The 21510-nt window shown below is 37.4% G+C and overlaps 3 protein-coding genes across 3 annotated transcripts in view; 2 read left to right on the top strand and 1 right to left on the bottom strand.

Annotated features, from left to right (window-relative positions):
• Positions 1 to 8507, bottom strand: part of TTC37 (tetratricopeptide repeat domain 37) — a 77345-nt gene extending 68838 nt beyond the window's left edge. Inside the window, exons 1-2 of the mRNA XM_008700875.2 lie at positions 8451 to 8507; positions 2778 to 2843 (exon numbers count right to left, since the gene is read on the bottom strand). The gene's annotated coding sequence lies outside the window, so the exon portion shown is untranslated. The remainder of the gene's footprint in view (positions 1 to 2777; positions 2844 to 8450) is intronic.
• On the top strand, positions 3713 to 4135 carry LOC121100678 (40S ribosomal protein S15a-like). Its single transcript, XM_040621959.1, has one exon. The coding sequence runs from the start codon at positions 3716 to 3718 to the stop codon at positions 4133 to 4135; it is 420 nt and encodes a 139-aa protein (XP_040477893.1). The 5' UTR covers positions 3713 to 3715.
• Positions 8508 to 8693: 186 nt separating the features above from the next.
• ARSK (arylsulfatase family member K) overlaps positions 8694 to 21510 on the top strand; it is a 44869-nt gene continuing 32052 nt past the window's right edge. Inside the window, exons 1-3 of the mRNA XM_008700877.2 lie at positions 8694 to 8908; positions 12033 to 12162; positions 17923 to 18082. Coding sequence (XP_008699099.2) covers positions 8771 to 8908; positions 12033 to 12162; positions 17923 to 18082 — 428 coding nt within the window. The 5' untranslated portion in view covers positions 8694 to 8770. The remainder of the gene's footprint in view (positions 8909 to 12032; positions 12163 to 17922; positions 18083 to 21510) is intronic.

Genomic DNA, 21510 nt, shown 5'->3' with positions numbered 1-21510 from the left:
AATATTAATCCACTATAGACTGCAGATGTTCATGGCAGCAAAATGAACCAAGAAGAAGGCTTGCTGACACGGTGTACTGACACCCTTTATACCCAAAGAAGCTGACGTACAAGTGCAGGTCAAAGAAGTTTAAGAAAGTAGGGAAATAAAAAAAATAATTAAAAAAAAATTAAAAACCAAGGCTTTTGACTTAAAGAATGTTAGATCAAAATAATATAAAAATTAATATATAAAATCAATTTATTTGTAGCTACAATGAGATTCCTTAAATAAGCAAAAAGTAACTTTTTGCCTACCTACATTAATTACACAATTAAAGCTGCATAGTTCATATGCTCCTATTTTAGAAATTGTTCTCTTACCTGAAATTATCTTGGTATAAATTTATAGGTGCAAACTTCAGGATTTTTTTTTTTTTTTAGCCTACAAACTTTGACTGGAACAGGCAACAAATTTCAATGCTGGTTTCACATTAAATTTTCTCGCACCAGGGGCGCCTGGGTGGCACAGCGGTTAAGCGTCTGCCTTCGGCTCAGGGTGTGATCCCGGCGTTACGGGATCGAGCCCCACATCAGGCTCCTCCACTATGAGCCTGCTTCTTCCTCTCCCACTCCCCCTGCTTGTGTTCCCTCTCTCTCTGGCTGTCTCTATCTCTGTCAAATAAATAAATAAAATCTTAAAAAAAATTTTTTTTTCTTGCACCAAAGTTACCTTGGGTAGATAAATCTGCAGACTAAAAAGAAGAGAAATCAATGATGTAACAACTAATCTGGACCAAAAGAAAGGGATAAAAACAAAGACACCCAAGTGGAAAAAAGTTAAAAAAGAACAAAAACAGTTTCAAAATAAGACCAAGCAAAAACAAACAGAAGAATTCAACTTTGTGAAGGAAAGATCACCATCTCTACCACCCAGGATTTGAGGGGGAGCACAATCACACAAGGCAGAACCAGCCACCACCAATCCAACATGCGACCCCCAAACCATGCACTGCATATGCCATAAAAGAAATAGAAAAGAAGGCTCCTGCTCTAAAGAATATAATCTAAACCAAACCTAAGACATCTGAGTCATTAGAGAATCAAATGCTGAACTACGGATAATGAGTACAACTGCAAGAGGAGTTTAAAGAAGGAAAGAAGTGTGGTGTGAAGTAATGAAGGGATACAAGAAGACAGGATTTAAGAATGGAGGGAGGAAGGAAAACTGCTCCAGTCAGAAGCATTTGCATTGGCTAAGTCAGAGAAATAGGAATGAATGTGGCATGTGTAGGACACAATGAGAAAAATGGGCTCAGTGGAGCAGAAGGGACTTGCTAAAGAACAGAAGAAAATGAGGTTTACTGGATAAAGTAAAACACTAGACTACAGAAGACCTTAAAAGTCAGACACAGACAAGTGTCACTTAAATACAGCAGCAAAAACAGAGCTGCTAAATGCCTCTACATAAGGTATTTTTAAAGACCACAACAGACAAACCCCATTCTTCTCTTGGTAACCAACTAATGTTCAACATCCTTCCATATCCCTGTATGTCTCCATATGTAATGACAATTACCCTTGCTGCAGTGGGATCTTCTATTCTTCTCTTTCTTTTCCTTCTTCATTTGACTTGGCATTTAGCATAATACACTAGCACTGAGGCCCTCTCTCTTCACCTAACATTTATACAGCAAGAAATATACAGACACAGATATAGACAATATTGATACATAGATACAGTTTTATGGGATTAACTAATTTTTGAAAAGACAAAATAATCTGCCCCTTTCTAGCCCTAAAAACTTCCTATTTTGGAAGATGGAGTGGAGAAAAAAGAGACTCATTCATTCATTTTCTAAACAAAAAACTTTCCTAAGTACTAACCTACTAGGTATCATCAAACTCACTTCCTTTCATAGAGCAAAAACCTATAAACAAAAATGATACACCTCTATTTGGGACATTTCCCTCTATTGCAATCATTTCCAACATTTTAAAGAAAAATCTAGCTCTTTTATAAGTGTCCTTAAAATTCTTCCACAGCCCCGGATAATCTCTCCTATTTTTTTCCCTCTCAATCTTGTCATTTTTTTTCAATAACAGTATTCATTTTGCACACCTTTTTTTTTTTAAAGATTTTATTTTTTATTTGAGAGACAGAGAGAGTGAGAGAGAGAGAGCATGAGCAAGGGGAGGGGCAGAGGAAGAAGCAGACTCCCTGCTGAGTGCGGAGTCAGATTCCAGGACCCCAGGATCATGACCTGAGCAGAAGGCAGACGCTTAACTGACTGAGCCACCCAGGTGAGCCATTTTGCACACTTTCAACTCAATGAAAGGGTTCCTACTACCAAACTAAAAAAGGTTTTTATTCAACATATCAAGCATAAAAAGTAGCAATAACTGCACTTAAAAAAAGATAGAAAGTGATACACAGGCCAAAATGATAAATCTCAAAAATAACAAATGTAGGTGAACGAATTACTATGTCCTACACACCCCAGCTAAAGCTATGCAACCTAAAGCTACATTCCATTGTGTAGATACAATGACTCCACAAAGCAAAAACAACAACAATAAATAATAACAATAATGACAATGGAGGCTAATCACGGAAAAGCAAAATATAGTACTTTTAAATCTAATAACAAAAGTCTAAAGGTGTTTTTGGATGACCTGTAGTCTGGCAATAACAACCTATACACCATCACACCCTTCTTCAGAAATGAATTGGTAAAAAACAATTACTAAGTAAAAAGAGACTCCAATTACCTATTATTTAGCATTCTAGACACTTACCCTTTACCTATTATCTTCTATCTTCCTTTTAATTGAATTTCAGGTTGTTCCTTAACCATTATCCATCTAAATTAAGTAAAATATGAGAGGGCACATACAAAGAATGAAAAACAGTGAAAACTGTGAATTTTTTAACACATCAGATTCAGGTTTAATTTTCACAATTCATAATTAAAAACACAAGAAATAATTAGGTACAATTTTTCAATCTTTTTTTCATTCCCAAAATTTCCAAATTGGTCTGTATTCCCGTAGCCTCAGGTTATAAAGGAACTTCCATAAGCAATCAGAAAAATTCCCAAAAAACATTCCAGAAACTCAAAAATACATGAACTTCAATATAAAATAAGCCAAAAAAGGGTATCAACTATTTTTATGCTACTTTGTTTTGAATCAAGGACAATCAACAGTACTTATTTACTCCCTATTTGCTGCCTAACTACACTAAAGTGAACCTGTTTTAAGTCATAAAAAGAATTATAAATATGTAAAATGTTGCTCACATCATGTAACTAGATTAATTTATAATCTAATGAAAATAGAGAAAACTTTCTTTAAATGTCAAAACCCAGCTAAACAACCATCTGGAATATTAACACAAATTCTACATGATATAATCCTAAGTATCTTTTGATGAGATCTCTGGAATAAATTTCATCAAACAAAATTAATCTAGAATGCTTCATAAACAGAAGGGAAGTGGTTTCAAAAAACTGAATAAAAAAAATAGCAATGTTATTTAAACCAGGAAATGAAAAAAAATTTAGGTGAAGCAGGTGGGGTCTGGACCAAAAAGAGGAAGTAAACTTACTAGACTGAAACATGTATTGGGAGTATACTTAAATAGAATGGTTAGTTGATAGAAAAGGGTCTAATCGTTAAGAAAAAAAGCACTGTGGCCTCCTGTCCTCTTTCTACCATCTTTCCATGCTGCCATAATGGTGCACATGAATGTCCTGGCAGGTGTTCTCAAGAGCATTAGCAATGCCAAAAAGAGAGGCAAACACCAGGTTCTTACTAGGCCATGCTCTAAAGTCATCAGCCAGTTTCTAACTGAAATGATGAAGCATGGTTACATTGGCAAATCTGAAATCACTGATGGTCACAGAGCTGGAAAAATTGCTGTGAACCCCATGGGCAGGTTGAACAAGTGTGGAATGATCAGCCCCAGATTTGATGTACAACTCAAAGATCTAGAAAAATGGCAGAATAATCTGCTCCCATCCTGCCAGATTTGTTTCACTGTGCTGATAACTTCAGTTGGCATCATGGTCCATGAAGAAATAAGACGAAAATACACAGGAGGGAAAATCCTGGGATTTTTTTTTTCTATGGATGCAATACATACGTGCAAATAAAATGCCTCAATGGAAAAAACAGTACTGTGATGCAAACAATGTTTAAGAAAGTAAAATAAAAGTTAAAACAAGGTTACCCTTATTTGGAGGGAAAGGTAAAATAAAAGTAAAAACCTGACTCTATCCATTACACTAACTTTTTAAAGCCCCAAACCAACCTGATTATAATTACTTAGTCACTTCAACTCTGTTCTTACAAAACACCCCAGGTTTTGTCAGCCCCTTCGTTGCATACCCACCCACCAAGCCAAAACTTAACCTTGTTCAGAATGTGCTTAGGAATCAGATATATCTGGGTTAGTACAATCTGAACTTGGACACCTTACTTCATTACTCCAAGCCTATTTCCTCATTGGTAACGTGGGGATTACATACATCACTTATTTGATATCTATGTAAATGGAGTGCCTGAACATAAGACACAGTTGACCCTCAAACAACATGGGCTTGAGGTCCACTTATACATGGATTTTTTTCCAATAAATGTATTTTCTGTACTATAAATGTACCGTAAATATATTTTCTCTTCCTTAGGATTTTCTTAATAACCTTTTCTTTTCTCTACCTTACTCTATTGTAAGAATACAGTATATAATACATATAACATAGAAAATAATGTGTTAACCTTATATTATCTATAAGGCTTCTGGTCAACAGCGGGTTATTAGTAGTTAACATTTTGAGGAATAAGTTACATGTGGATTTTTGACTGCATGGCGGGTCAGCACCCCTAACTCCAACATTGTTCAAGGGTCAACCGTATATTAGTTCTATTCTCTTTATCTACTGCCACCCTCTCAATCAACTTCACTACTTTTTTTTCTATTCCTAATCCACATGGTTACTACAAACTTTCTCTACACATTTAAAACCCCACTCCCTCCTTCCTTGATCTCTCAAGTAGTAACCTTCTTGCCAGTGTTCTTCAAAAGATGGCTATCATCAAACACAAGTACCCTCTTGAATTACGTGAATACTAGTCCAGAGTAAATCCTGCAAAAGAGACCACCCTATACTCTAAATCAATGAAACATTAGTTGAGCTATTCAATTTAAACTTAATCGATATTTTTTGCCATGCTATATTGATATGCCCTGTCTCCCAGGTCAATAAAACCCTACACAAAAGTATTAGATTGTTGGGGTTCCTTACATATTCAACACCTAATGAGTAATATGTACTCAATAAATGGCTGATTGTCCAGCTCCCAAAGCCTGCTCTAAACATTCAGCTATCCCACTGCCAAACGGCAGTTCTCAATTTGCTAAAATGGGAAAGGAAGAATCTCTTTTTGAGTATCAGCTCACATAACTTTTTTTCACTGTCCCCCAATACTTTCCACTTCACATCTTTGCTCCTCTCATTCAGCCTGTTCACACTGCTTCTATCTAGTCAAATGGTACATGTAACTGAAAGCCAAATTCAAGCGTCAAGCATAAAGCCTACTCAGATGAATCTCACTAATCTAACACTTTTAATTTAAACCAACATTTCCAAAAAGCATTCCAAGGAATAAAACATGCTTAAAGGTATTAACACACCATCTAGTAACTTTGTGAATGCTACCAATTATATATCTCACTCTCTTTTAAAGTCATCCTAAATATATATTAGCACTTTAAAAGCTCTAAAAAGTCTTGAAGATAAACTATCCAAAGACAGTTTAACCTAGCATTTCTAAAACTTATGTTACTATGGAACATTTATTTTAATGAACAGCAATTAACATTTTGAAGCACATCAGCATTCTCCAAAGTACACTTTGAGATATTCTGGGTTTTGTTTTTGTATGTTTGGCAACTAACTATACTTTTTATGTCTTTTATATTGTTATTTTATGTATTTTATATTGTTAAATTTATAGGTGTGTGTGTTTATTTCCCACAACTAAACTGGAAGTTCCTTAGGAGCAAAGACTACTTCTATTATTCTATTTCCTACAGTATCCAGTACATTGTAGATAGTCAACAAATATTCACAAAATCACAGCTGGTAAAGACAACACTGAATTTATTCCACATAGTCACTAACTTCACATTTTGCCTCCTTTTCCTAAGGCAGAATATAATGCTGGGGGTATACTGGACGTTAAAAGAACTATAAAGAATCAAAATCTATACCAAGACCTTTTATTTTTTATTTTTTTTTTTTTAAAGATTTTATTTATTTATTTGACAGAGATAGAGACAGCCAGCGAGAGAGGGAACACAAGCAGGGGGAGTGGGAGAGGAAGAAGCAGGCTCATAGCAGAGGAGCCTGATGTGGGGCTCGATCCCGTAACGCCGGGATCACGCCCTGAGCCGAAGGCAGGCGCTTAACCGCTGTGCCACCCAGGCGCCCCTATACCAAGACCTTTTAATGGAAGATCTTTCTAAACTGCAGTTGAGTATCTCACAAAAGCAAGCAATCTCTAACATACAAATCTTTAACTGATGATTTAAACGTACGTGTAATAAAGCACCTACCCTCAATGCAACACATACGTCGGCATGAGCAAACAGAGCGATACACACAAACACACCTCAAAAGTACCTTTTCAGATAGTTACTGATTAGCAAAAATGCTTTAAGTCCAGAAAAGAGTGACCAAAATGATGAAGAAACCTGCAATTACATAATTAGCTGAAGGAAATTGGGAAGGCCTTGGCAAAAAAAAAAAAAAAAAAATTGGTGGAGAAAGAGGTGAAAAGGGTTGTTGAAAAGGAGAGATTACTCACATAAGAATAAAGAGAAATGGACCAATGAATGATTAAATGTAGAGGGAGACTGACTTCAGCTCAAAATAAGAACTTTTAATAATCAGACATGGCAAATGTGGAATGGGCTAAAAAAAAAAAAAGCACAGACTGGACAATTCACTTGGCAGGAATGTTGTAGGACAAACTGAATGTCAGATGGGTAGTGGGAATAGAAGTCCCTTAGATTCTTCCAGTGTTATGTCTCTGGGGCCCTAAAATATCCATCTTGTTCCAACTCACTGCAGCACCTGCTCCCACTGACATGACAAGGGGAAAGAGAGGGGAAAAAAAGATGTGCTCCTGTCATTCTGACGGGGAACTCAGAATACATGCCCTGTGAAAACAAAGCCAGAGAGAGTAAACACAGTTCACAGAAATGGTATCACCCCACAGATAAAGTAGGATATATTTTTTACAAAACTAAAAGTCAGTTAACAATGTTTCTATGGTGAAATGCTTTCCACACTCCAAATTAACTCAAAACAAATTTTTGAAACATAACCTGATCATGACATAGCTTACCTATGTTATCTCCCATGCTATAAGGTTGCAATGCCATGTATGTTAGCTTTATTTCCCTAGAGTTTAAGTTCCCTGCGGACAGGAACTATTGCTCATATATTTGAATCCTCACAAAGAGCTTCAGCATGCTTCTTGATTAAGAATTTGTCTACACTAATAGAGTTAAACTCATCAGAATGTCATGAAATGTTATAATTAACTAGGGACAGAGAACTGTAGTGAGTTAGGGCCACTACTAAAGTTCAAGTCCTGCTCAGACTGGCCCCCTGTGTAATCTTGGGTAAATCACTTAACCTGTCCAAGTCTCAGTTTTCCTATCTGCAAAATGGTCTAAGTAAGGATTACGGAAAATAATAAAATTGAGTTGATTTTATGTTAGGTACTGCAACTCCTTTTCCTGTCAAAATATTCATACGACTAACATGATGAAGAAATTATATATCTGAAACTATGATAATGAAATGAGAATTTGGCTCTGGGACAGGAATCAGCTTCTTCCAGAATTCTCCAAAGTACTTCGACAGTCAAGTGGGACCAGTGATTTTTCTGCAGCAAAACAATGCTATTCTGAACCTGTCAATTAATCGAACTCGTCACACAGCTCAGTATTTCTTCCCCTAAGAGCCTGTTCGGTTTCTCTCCTTTGCACTCTGAAGGCAAGATGCACCTAAGCTCTTCCCCATCTAGAACATGAAACTGACTTACTAGGCCCCGTTCCTCACTCCACCGGAGCATCATAAATCCTTACTGCACTGGCAGTTAAGATGAGGCAGGCTAGAAATTTCTTTGGGAGAATGTATTCGAGGAGTCCCACGAATCCACATCGCACCTGAGACGGCCCAGCAAGAGGCCCCACAAAGAACCGCCCCATCCAACTTAAGTGACAGACGCGCTGCCACCTCATCACTGCCCAGTTCATGGTCCTGTCTAATACTCGGCCATGCTTGCGCGTCACAAAATGACCAGTCCTGGCCTCTGACCCGTTCTCTCTGTAGGTACCATTTCAACCGCGTATTACTTCCAACTTCTGCCAAAGCTACAGCGACCCTAACCCACCTGGTACAGATGCTTCTCCTCCAAACGCCAAGGCTGGAATCTGAGCGCATGCGCATTCCCCAGGCATCGTTCACGTGACTGGAAGTGACTGAGCGTTTAGTTCGCTCGGTATTTGCTTAAAAGGTCTTAATGTGAGTTAAGGCCGGGAACCCCCCTTTGCGCATGTGCTTACGCCCAGCCTGCTGGGAATTGTAGTTCCATGGGTAAAGCGCTAGGAGAAACCCGAACTATGAGCTCTGTGATCCCCGCCCTCTTTCCAGAGGCGTTCCTAGAGGGCGGCGGCGGGCCGAGCTCCCAGCGTTTCTGAACGGCTCTCTGCAATGCTGCTGTTGTGGGTGTCGGTGGTCGCAGCCTCGGCTCTGGCAGCACCAGATCCCGGGGCAGGTGGGCAGAGAAAAGGAGCTGCTCGGGTTTGGCCCGTTGCACCCAACGTGGTGCTAGTCGTGAGCGACTCCTTTGTAAGTACCGAAGGGCAAGAGAGTAGGCGTCCCGCGCCAGACTAGCGACTGGCCCCCAGTTTTTACTGTGCTGCAGGCTTTGGGGAGCAGAATCCGAGAGACTTTCAAACATATTCTACCCCGACGCAGAGTAAAAAATGCATTTTATTTTGAGGCCCCGTATACACCCGTACACCATGCACATATAAAACAATAATCTAGTAAGTAAAATGTATCTGATAACACCTTTGCATTTTTTTTAATGCTGCCCTCGACCCAATAATTTTATCACTACTAATGCACTTTAAGTCCGTAGGCCAGTTTGCGTCTACTGTGGGGAAAAATAACATTCTGCATCTCCATAAGAGCGTGTTAGCTTCCCAGTGGTCATTTTCCACTTCAAGTTTACAGGAACTCATGGCTGGGTGAGAAGTGAATGAAGTTAATATTTTTATTACCCAGGTATCTGATAATCCTGTTAGTGCTGATTTAAGTGCGTTAGTTGATGTAATTTGATCCACTCCCCCATGTTCCATGGAAATTGTGTGGGTGTGTTGTTGTTTAATCCCAAACTTCAACAGTCTTTGGAACTTTCCCAAGCCATCACCCAAAAGAATACTAGTATCAACAGTACCTGAAACTTTTAGTATTATCCGTGATTTTAAAACTACCGCTTAGACGAATGTTTGATTATGAGTTACAATACTAGCTTTATCACTGGGTGTTACTGTGGTCACACAGATTGTTGGTGTTAAGCGTGTCTGCATCAAAAGAGTGCTTTTAATCACTATATTCTATTGCCTTTCCCATTGATTAACCTGTGATGATTAAAATTTCATAATCTGGATATGCTCATAGGACTTGTTGAGAGAATTATTCAAAGTAATCTTTATGATTATCTAAACTTAGGGAACAAGCAGTATTGGAGATTAACATGAAAGAGGTTTCTTAGGGAGTGCTCCCGAGATCAAAGGGAAGGGCAGAAAGGAGGATTGTGCAAAGAAAGAGAAGTTAAGTTGTATTACTATCTCAACAGAAGCCTCAGCTGACTGTATGGGTAATTCTCGAACTAGTATGTTGCTTCAGAACTGTTTCCATTTGGGGTGAAGGGGCTAGGCCTTTATACCCTCATGTTGGATGACCATTAGTTGTGCGCTGCTCCCAGAAAGGAGCATAATTTGGGGCAAGGCAACTCTCACTAGCAGAGGCATTCTTTCATTCCTAAAGGGAATTTGGGTGGTGCATGAAAGCATCCTAGAAACTTCCAAAGATGACTGAAATATTTTGGGTTTTTTTTTCAGTATAGTATGAATACATAGGTTTTTATGTATTTGTGTTTAAATCCTTTGCATTCATTATACCTACTGATGTTCAAAATGTCCCATCTTTGGTTAGTGAAAGACCCTTCATGTTGTTCCTGAGTCCTTTTGACCCACGCCTAATAATCTTCAGCAGTTTATTTTGATAGACTTCCATGTCCAACTTGTGTATTTCCTGTCCTATCTTGTGTTTAGACTATAATCCAGGTGTTCCGGTTTTTCATTGCTTTTAGACCTTTCCAATGGACAGATCTAGAAAGTACATATATTAGAAAAAGTAAAACATGAGAGCATGTTGATAGTTTCAACTCAAATTTAAGATTACAAGGTTATTAATTCTTTGATTTTTGCACTTGTATCTCTTTTATACCAAGTATTTTGGTTCCTAACTACATTAACATGATTTTTTGGTTTCTTTATCCAAATATATGTAACATGTATATATTTATACAGACTATATTTTATAAATATTTGGATAAATATATATAGTATATAAACATATATATATGTATATATGAATAAATAAATACATTTAGTGCCCCAATCGCCCTTGCCCTAGCTCACTACTAGGGGAAAGGTTCAATGCCAGGGGAGACAAATCGAAAGACCAGACAAGCTTGTGCAAAGCAAGCAGAAAGAAGGAAATAATAAGGGTTAGAGCAGAAACTAATACCAATACTGATGCGCATTTTCTGGCCTTATTTTAGGTAGCTTCTCAACACAGCTGATGTTATATCTTTCTTGACACACCATTTTCTCTCTGCCTCATGGTGCTCGATCTCATATCATATTCCTCCCTTGGTGGCCATTCTTTGTTTCCCATGACACCTTCCCTTCTTATTTGGGACTCCTCGAATTCCTTTCTTTCCTCCCTTTTCACTCTCTGCTTGAAAGGTTTCTTTCAATATCATAGTTTTCAATACCATGAATATGCTAAAGACCCCCATGTTTATTTCACCACAGTAGATTTTCTGAGCTCCAGATTCCTGTCTGTAATCAACAGCCTACTTTATATCCTTTTGGAAATCTCAGACAAATCAAGGGTTTATGTATTTCTCACATTTGGATTAACTCATTTTAAGACCGTATTTTTGTTTATAATTACATTGAAAATATAGTATAGATATAACTCCAGACCTAAAATATTTTTTTTCTGTCTTTACTCTTTACCAAGAAGAGTTCTTCAGTTCCAAAATGTACATCTCCAGCCCCAATATCTCTTCTAATCATCAGGCTCATTTATCTAGCAGCTACTGACATCTTCACTTAGGTCCGGCCTAAAGAACTGCTGGATCTTTCTTACCCTTTAGGTCTCATACTTCCCAGAGAAGCTTTCCCTGTTCACTCTATGTAAAGTACATCTCCCTTGTTATTCTGTATCTCAGGGTTTTTTTCAAAGCACATATCACAATTTGTAATTATTAATGCTTTATTTACCAGTATACTTTTTGGCTCTCCCACTAAACTATAAGCTTCAAGGGGCCGGGGACTCTATTTTTTTCACCACTGAATTTCCGGATCTTTCACAGTACCTGTAACATGGTGAATGCTTAATAAATATTTATTCCATCAGTCCATCATGCCCCAAATGAACTTTCCAGGAAGTCCTTTAGTTTATTTACTATATTCAAATGAATCCAAGTGTAACATTAAATTCTTAATATTATGAGGCAAATAGAGGTAACACTCTCTATACTTTTTTTTCTTTTGAGAATCCTTGGGATCATATTGAAGTCTACTACTTGTAAATTTTATGGTTAAAATTAAAGGAAATAATTTTCTTCTTTCCTAATGCAATCTGTATTAATTAAATTTCTTTATTCCAGGATGGAAGGCTAACATTTTATCCAGGAAGTCAGGTAGTGAAACTTCCTTTTATTAACTTTATGAAAGCACGTGGCACTTCCTTTCTGAATGCCTACACAAACTCTCCAATTTGTTGCCCATCACGTGCAGGTAAGAACATGCTTAATATTAATGGGAGGGGCCACACACATAAAAATGTTCTCACAATTTAAAAGATTATAACCAAAAGTACAATAGTAAGTTATATTTGTCATCTAATAAAAATTTTAATACAAGTGATGCATATTTTAAGCTATGTATTGGGGGTTATTGGAATTTCTACTTTATTTTTCAAGAGTAGGAATTTATATCATCCAAAGTGGTGTTTAATTCATGTGTTACTGTTTCATTTCCTTATGATTGGTGACTAAAAATCCTCTGCCAAGCAAATGAGGAAATACTCATTTTTCCTAGAAGAGTTGTATCTTCAAGAAAATTTTCAGGAAGAGTAGAGGGGATTGGGAGGGGACTTTGGAGCATACCACAAAGTAGTTAGAATTTTCATACGTCAGGTTACTCTGAATGTTTCCATATTATTTCAAATTATAGACTTTATCTGTTTCTCTTCAGTCTCAATTCACTTCTATCCCAAATTTATTTGTTCACTTTTATTAGAGTAATTACCAAATAGGCATAGTTTTAATGGTAAAATATCAGCAGTATTAATCCATGAATAACTGAGAAGCAGGGGAAAAGCCATTTTTAAAATAAACTCTGTTCTCTGACAGAGTTGTTTTCCTTCCTGCCTTTCTAACGTTTGTTTGCTTTGGGATGCGTAAAAAGCACGTCTGTCAGGACATACGTGACATGATCTTCTGTGTGATTTGCGTCCCATATCCCTTCACCGCCAGGACAATCACCTATGTAACCACCAGTGAGTAAAGGAAACCCACAGCACTAAATGATAGTTCAGTGATGAAGGCCCAGTTTTGTTAGTTTTTTATTCCTTGTTGAACAAGTGGAATGAGCAGTGGACTAGGGTGAGGTGTTGTCCTGGATTCTAATCCTCAAGGGGAAGCAAGTCACTCAGTTTCCTTATCTACAGGGTTAGATATCTGTCTGTTCCTTATCTATCTCGCAGGGTTGTTCCCAGCATCAAATGAAATAATCCGTAAAAAGGTGATTAATGAACTCTAAAGGTTTCAAAAATGTTAGGTGATGCTTTTCCTAGAAGAACTATATTTTAAAGAGTTTGAACAAAGAGGAGGAATAATAGTAATACAAACTAACGTTTGTTGCATTCTTACCCAGTGTCTGGCAAATGTTTGAAGTGCCTTACATGTCTTAATTGATATAATAATAACATGTCCATAAAGTAGATATTGTTACTACCCCCATTTTGCATATAAAAACAAAAGTACTAAAAGGTTAATTAACTTATCAAAGGCCATCAGTAATTGGCATTACTAGGATTCAAACCCTGATGATCCCTGATTTCACTGCTCAAAAAGAAATCATTTTGTTAGATGAGAAAAGAAACCTTCTTCAACCCTACTATGTGTGTACCTGGAAATGGAAGCTTTATCAAGATAACTGACATATAACATTGTACTAATTTAGTTGTACAATATAACGACATCATATATGTATATATTGTGAAATGATTATCATAGTAAGTGTAGTTAATATCCATCACCTCCCATAGTTAAAAAAATTTGTCTTGTGATGAGATCTTTTAAGATCTATTCTCTTAGCAACTTTTAAATATATAATCCAGTATTATTAACTGTAGTCACCATGCTATACATTATATCCCCAGAACTTACTTATTACTAGAAATTTGTACATTCCACCTTCACCCATATTCCCCACCTCCCAACCCCCACTTCTAACAATCACAGTCTTTTATGTTTCTGTGAGTTCCCTTTTTTTAGATTCCACAAATATGTAAGATCATACACTACTTGTTTTTCTCTGACTTCTTTCTCTTAATATAATGCCCACAAGTTCCATCCATGTTGTCAGAAAAGACAGGGTTTCCTTTTTCTCCATGTGTATATATATGTGTGTATGTATGTGTGAAATATATATGTATGTATATGTGATATATATAAATATAAAATCACATTTCTTTATCCACTCATCTATCAGTGGACAATTAGGCTGCTTCCATATCTTGGCTATTGTAAATAATGCTGCAGTGGACATGGGGATGCATATATCTCTTTGAGATAAGGATTTGTTTCCTTCGGATATATAGCTAGAAGTGGGATTGCTGGACTGTATGACAATTCTAGTTCTGATTTTTTGAGAAACCTCCATAGTGGCTTCCACAGTGGCCTCATCAATTTACATTTCCAACAACATTGCACAAGGGTCATCTTTTCTCCACATCTTCTCATGACTCACTATCTCTTGTCTTTTTGGCAGTCATTCTAACATGTGTGAGGTAATATCTCACTGTGGCCATGATTTGCATTTCCCTGATAATTAGTGATACTGAGCATCTTTTCATGTAGCTATTTGACCATTTCTGTGTCTTTGGAAAAATATCTATTCAGTTCTTCTGCCCATTTTTTAATCAGATTTTTTTTGTAGGAGTTCTTTGTATATTTTGGGTATTAATTATCAGATAGATGATTTGCAAATATTTTCTCCCATTCCATAGATTACCTTTGCATTTTGTTGATGGTTTCCTTTGTTGTGCAGAAGCTTTCAAGTGTGATGTAGGTCTACTTGTTGATTTTACTTGTTCTGCCTTTGCTTTTAGAGTCAAATTCAAAACATTATTGTCAAGTCTGATATCAAGGAGCTTACCCCGTTTTCTTCTAGTAGTTTCATGGTTTCGGGTCTCGTGTTCAGTGTTTAATCTATTTTGAGTTGATTTTCATGCATGGTATAAGGGTCCAGTTCTCCCAACGCATTATTGAAGAGCCTGTCCTTTTCCCCATTATATATTTTTGGCTCCTTTGTTTTACATTAATTGACCATATATGCATGGATTCATTTCTGGGCTCTCTTTTGTTTTCGTCGAAATAAGTGTCTACTTTTATGCCATATACCATGCTGTTTTGGTGGTTATAGTTTTGTAATATAATTCAAAATCATGAAGTGTGATGCCTCCCATTTTATTCTTCCTTCTCAAGAATTCTTTGGCTATTTGGGGCCTTATACGGTTCCATACAAATTTTAGGATTGTTTGTTCTATTTTGGAGAAAAATGCCAATGGAATTTTAATAAGGATTGCATTGAATCTGTAGGTTGCTTTGAGTGGTACGGACATTTTAACAATATCAATTCTTCCTATCCATGAACACAGAGTATCTTTCCATTTATTTGTGTCTTCTTCAGTTTCTCTCATCAGTGTCTTATAGTTTATAGATCTTTCCCCTCCTTGGTTAAATTTTTTCTAGGTAATTTACCCTTTTTGATGAAATTGTAATTGGGATTCTATTCTTAATTTCTCTGATAGTTTGTTCTTAGTATGTAGAAATGCAACTGATTTTCGTATATTGATTTTATATCCTGCAACTTTTTTAAATGTGTTGATTAGTTCCAACAGTTTCTTGGTAAAATCTGTAGGGTTTTCTATATATGTCATCTGCAGATAGAGACAGTTTTACTTATTTCTAATTTGTCTACCTTTTATTTCTTCTTCTTGCCTAGTTGCTCTATATAGGACTTCTACTACTATGTTGAGTAAGAATTGTGAGAGGGGTCACCCTGATCTTGTTGCTGATCTTAAGGAAGAGCTTTCAGCTTTTTACCACTGAATATAATGTTAGCTCTGGCTTGTCATATATGGCTTTTATTATGTTGAGCTACATTCCTTCTATACCCAGTTTGTTGAGAGTTTTTATCATGAATGGATGTTCAGTTTTGTCAAATGCTTTCTCTGCACCTATTGAGATGAGCATATGATTTTTATCCTTTATCTTGTTAATGTGGTATATCATGTTGATTGATTTGCAGATGTTGAATCATCTTTGCATGCCTGGAATAAGTCCCAATTGATCATGGTGTATGACCCTTTTAATGTATTGTTGAAATCAGTTTGCTAATATTTTGTTGGCAATTTCACACTATGTTCATCAGGGATATTGGCCTGTCATTTTCTTCTTTTGGGCTGTCCTCTTCTGGTTTTGCTATCGGGGTAGTGTGGGACTCTTAAAATGAGTTTGGAAGTGTTTTCTCCTCTTCTATTTTTTAGAAGAGTTTGGAGAGAGGGATTGGTATTAATTCTTCTATAAATGTTTGGTAGAATTCACCAGTAAAGCTTTCTGGTCCTGGACTTACCTTTCTTGGGAGGTATTTGATCACTGATTCAGTCTCCTTATTCATGATTGGTCTGTTGGATTTTCTATTTCTCCATGATTTAGTCTTGGTAGGCTGTATACTTCTAGGAATATACCCACTTCTAGGTCTTCCCATTTGTTGGCATGTAACTGTTTATAGTAGTCTTATAATTCTTTGTATTCTGTGTTATCAATTTTAACTTCTCTTTCATTTCTGATTTTTGAATCATCTCTTTTCTTGGTAAGTCTAGGTAAGTGTTTGTCTCTTTATCTTTTTAAAAAACCAGCTCTTAGTTTTATTGATCCATTCTATTTTCTTTACTCTAATCTTCATTATTTCCTTTCTTCTACTAACTTTGGGCTTAGTTTGGTTTTTTCCTAGTTCTTAAACATGTAAAGTTAGGGGAATGCCTGGGTGGCTCAGTCTGTTAAGTGCCTTCGGCTCATGATCCCAGGGTCCTGGGATCGAGTCCCACATCAGGCTCCTTGCTCAGTGGGCAGTCAGCTTCTCCCTCTGCCTGATGCTCCCCTTGCCTGTGCTCTCTCTCTCTCTGACAAATAAATAAAATCTTTTTAAAAATGTAAAGTTAGGTTGTTATTTCAAGCTCTTTCTTCTTGATGTAGACATTTAACTCTATGAACTTAGTCCTTGGAACTGCTTTTTCTGCATGCTATTAGTTTTATATGTTAAACTTCTGTTTTCATTTGTCTCAAGATATTTTTTTATTTCTCATTTGATTTCTGCTTTGACCCATTGGTGTTCAGTACCATGTTGTTTAATCTCCACATATTTGTGAATTTTCCAGTCTTCTCCTTATAAATGACTTCCAGTTTCATACCTTTGTGGTCAGAAAAGATAACTGATATTTCAACTTCTTAAATTTATTAGGACTTGTTTTGTGGCCTATCATATGATCTGTCCTAGAGAATGTTCCATGTGCACTTAAGAAGAGTGTTAATTCTGTTGCTTTCAGATGGAATGCTCTGTAAATGTCTGTTAAGTCCATCTGGCCTAACATGTAGTTTTTAAGTCTAGTGTTACTTTATTGATTTTCTGTCTGGATGATCTATCCATTGTTGAATCGGGGGTATTGAAGTCCGCTACTATTACAGTATTGCTGCCTGTTTCTCCCTTTAGGTCTTGTTAATACATGAAGAAAGATTTATTGGATACAATCATACTTGTAGAAAATAACAGCAAAGATGTAGTACACTTAAATTTTTTGTGGAAAGGCAGTATAAGAACAACATCCTTAAGGATGTTGGAAAAAGATCTGTACTTCACTCGACTGACCTGGAAAATAAATAAACACTGAGTGATTATTTTTATGATTAAAAAGACTCTAGAGTCCAACAGGCTTTATACATAATTCCAGCTGTATTTACCTTAAACAACTTAACCTGTAAGCCTTGAAGACTCACCTGTAAAACAGAAATAGTAACTCCTTGCAGAGTTTTCCCTTTGATAACACGAGGTAACAAAGAGAAATGTTAGGTAAAGCACCTAATGCAGGTTATGTCTTACTCAAGAGCACGAGCTCTAAACTAGTAGATTCTTTTCTTGCTGTAATTGTCTTCATAGTTAAAACAAATCGATAAGCTTTACACTAATCCCAATTTCTCCCCCTACCCCCAGCAATGTGGAGTGGCCTCTTCACTCACTTAACAGAATCTTGGAATAACTTTAAGGGCCTAGATCCAAATTATACAACATGGATGGATATCATGGAGAAGCATGGCTACCGGACACAAAAATTTGGAAAACTGGACTACACTTCAGGACATCACTCCATTAGGTAAAAAAGTAAAACAAAAGAATGCTAATGTGCTACCCTCTGCTATAGCACATACATGTACTCTTTTTTGGCTTTTGTTATTTCTCCACAAAGGTGAAAGTAAAGCTCTTAATCCCTCAACTGTGTCAATTTGGCTAAAACTTCACCTTTCTTTAATCTTAAAATATTAAAATTGCTAATATGCTGGTAATTTTTGTTTTTCTTAAACATGAAAGGTCTATAAAATTGTTTACTTCAAAATTTATTTTGGGTTTTGTTATACAATATCTACTATGTACTGAACACAGTTTATAATCTTTTTTAAAGACCATAATCTTCTTGCTGCTTTCTTTTGTCAGTTGTCTCCTTTCAGTCTATTATAACTTTTTTTTTCATTTTACCAAGTCCTCAAAAACCAGGCAGCCAAGCATAGTGGTTAAGAGCCGAGATCTGGAATCAGAATGCCTATTTGTGAATCTTACTTTCTCTATTTACTACTGACCTCTAATTTCTTTGTTGGGAGGATTAAATGCAATGAGATCTGCAGAAAAAAAAAAGCTAGCACAGCAGGTCTGAGACAGCTATCCTTAGAAAGGCCTGCTTTCAAGATGGGCGCGTGGCTTATATCTAGTAACTTGGATATCAGGAGTGTTCCATCTATTCCCTGATAAAAGTGACTTATTCTATACCTGAAATGTACAATGTGGTTTATGCTGAACACCTGCTTTCCCTTTGAGAGTCTGGGATTTTGGTATGTGGCAGGCAGAGGGTGTCTGCATGATCAACCCCCAATAACAACGTGGGTACTAATGAGTTTCGTAATACACAGTTCTTCACATGCATTGTCATGTTTGATGCTGGATGAATTAAGTTGTGCCCTTTGTGACTCCACTGGAAGCTTGAAAATGGTTTGCTGTGGACTTAGCCTAAATATCATTCCCTATGCTGATTTTGCTTTGTGTCCTTTCACTATAATCATACCTATGTGTACAACGAGATGCTGAGTCCCGTGAGTTCTCCTAGTGAACTTGGGTATGTGCTTAGAGTCTCCCAACACTCGTGACTCCTGGCACAAATACATATTAAAGCCTTAGAGCAGTACCTCTTGCCTATAGGTGCTAATTGAGGGTTATGGCAGTGGTAGTAGTGATGATGATGATACTAATGATTATGGTGAGAACCAGAAAAATAAATTCAATAAAAATAACGGTGAATGTAGTGAGATGAATAGTGTTCCCCAGAGCTTCATGTCCACCTGGAATTACAGATTGTGACCTTATTTGGAAATAGATCCTTTTTACAGATGCAGTTAGTTAAGGGTTCAAGAGGAAGTCATCCATGAATTTAAAGTGAGTCCTAAATCCGATGACTTAGTGTTCTCATTAGAAAAGAAAAGGACATAGACACACAGAGAAGGCGGTGAGAAGACAGAAGCAGACTGGAGTGATCACAGCTACAAAGAATGTCAGACGCCAGGAAAAAGGAAGAATTCTTCCTGAGAGCCTTCAGAGGGAGCATCACCCAGACAATACCTTGATTTCCGATTTCTAGCCTCTAGAACCGTGAGGGAATAAATTTGTTGTTTTAAGCCACCTATTTGCAGTAATTTGTTACTGCAGCCCTAGGAAACTAATAGAATGAGTTTTGGGTGAACGGATACTAAAATAACCTAGAATAATCTGAGTATTAGTCTTATTCTTCTGGATAAGGTGAAATGTCTTTCCTCTTCTGCCTTCCAAAATCTAAAAGATACCAATCCTGCAAACCCAGGATTTGGGTTTACTGCATCCTCTCCCCATCTCTGCCTTCTAATCCATCCCCAGGTGTTGTCAGTTCTACTTCTAAAATCTCTCTCCAATTTATTCACTTATCATCTCTACCAAAGCCTCTCCTGCCTAAAATACTGAAGTGGCCCTCCAACTTTTGTTCTGTCTGATCTGGTTCCTAGAGGCAGACGGAGTGATCTTTTTAAAATAGTCATCTGATCAAGTGCCTGACCTGCTTAAAATCTTCCTGTGGTTTTTTCCTCTGTAGGTAGGCTAAAATCCCAAACCCACAACATGGCTTTTAAGACCCTACATTATCTAGTCCCAGTGTACCACTCTCTCTCCCCCTCAGTACGCACGTGCTCTTTCATTCCTCTCACATGCTTTTCACTAGCTGTGGACCACAGCACAAGCTAGTCTTGTGCAAAAAGCTCTTCCCCTGCTCTGCCCAGTAATGCAGGAGAAGAAAAGGGTGGAAGCAGAAGTAAACACAGTAGAAGGGGCAGAGGCTGTGAGTCCATCGGACGTGTTAAATGCCCAGCTTCCCTGCGTACAATCCTTGTGAGCTTGGGCAAGTTACTTGGCTTCTATAAGTGTCAATGCTCTCATGTGAAAACTGGAATTAATAATACCCACCTTGGGGCACCTGGCTGACTCGGTCAGTGGAGCATGTGACTCTTGATCTTGGGGTTGTGGGTTTGACCCCCATGTTGGGTATAGAGATTACTTTAATGATTTTGTATTATATTATGTTAGTCACCATACAGTACATCCCCGGTTTCCGATGTAAGGCTCGATGATTCATTAGTTGTGTATAACACCCAGTGCACCATGCAATACGTGCCCTCCTTACTACCCATCACCGGTCTATCCCATTCCCCCACCCCCCTCCCCTCTGAAGTCCTCAGTTTGTTTCTCATAGTCCATAGTCTCTCATGTTTCATTCCCCCTTCTGATTACCCCCCCTTTCTTTATCCCTTTCTTCCCCTACCGATCATCCTAGTTCTTATGTTCCATAGATGAGAGAAATCATATGATAGTTGTCTTTCTCTGCTTGACTTATTTCACTTAGCATTATCTCCTCCAGTGCTGTCCATGTTGTAGCAAATGTTGAGAACTCGTTCTTTCTGATAGCTGAGTAATATTCCATTGTATATATGGACCACAACTTCTTAATCCAGTCATCTGTTGAAGGGCATCTCGCCTCCTTCCACGATTTAGCTATTGTGGACATTGCTGCTATGAACATTGGGGTGCATATGGCCCTTCTCTTCACTACGTCTGTATCTTTGGGGTAAATACCCAGTAGTGCAATGGCTGGATCATAGGGTAGCTCAATTTTTAACTTTTTAAGGGACCTCCACACTGTTTTCCAGAGTGGCTGTACCAACTTGCATTCCCACCAACAATGTAGGAGGGATCCCCTTTCTCCACATCCTCTCCAACAATTGTTGTTTCTTGCCTTGTCTATTTTTGCCATTCTAACTGGCGTAAGGTGGTATCTCAGTGTGGTTTTGATTTGAATTTCCTTGATGGCTAATGATTTTGAACATTTTTTCATGTGTCTGTTAGCCATTTGTATGTCTTCATTGGAAAAGTGTCTGTTCATATCTTCTGCCCATTTTTTGATTTGTTTATTTGTTTCTCGTGTATTGAGTTTGAGAAGTTCTTTGTAGATCTTGG

This window comes from Ursus maritimus, unplaced genomic scaffold, assembly GCF_017311325.1.
Source record: "Ursus maritimus isolate PB19 unplaced genomic scaffold, ASM1731132v1 scaffold_5, whole genome shotgun sequence".
Classification (NCBI taxonomy): domain Eukaryota; kingdom Metazoa; phylum Chordata; class Mammalia; order Carnivora; family Ursidae; genus Ursus; species Ursus maritimus.
This window is presented reverse-complemented; position numbering and strand designations above follow the sequence as displayed.

Coding starts and splice junctions, on each gene's coding strand:
- LOC121100678 (XM_040621959.1), top strand. CDS start 3,716: ATGGTGCACATGAATGTCCTGGCAGGTGTTCTCAAGAGCATTAGCAAT.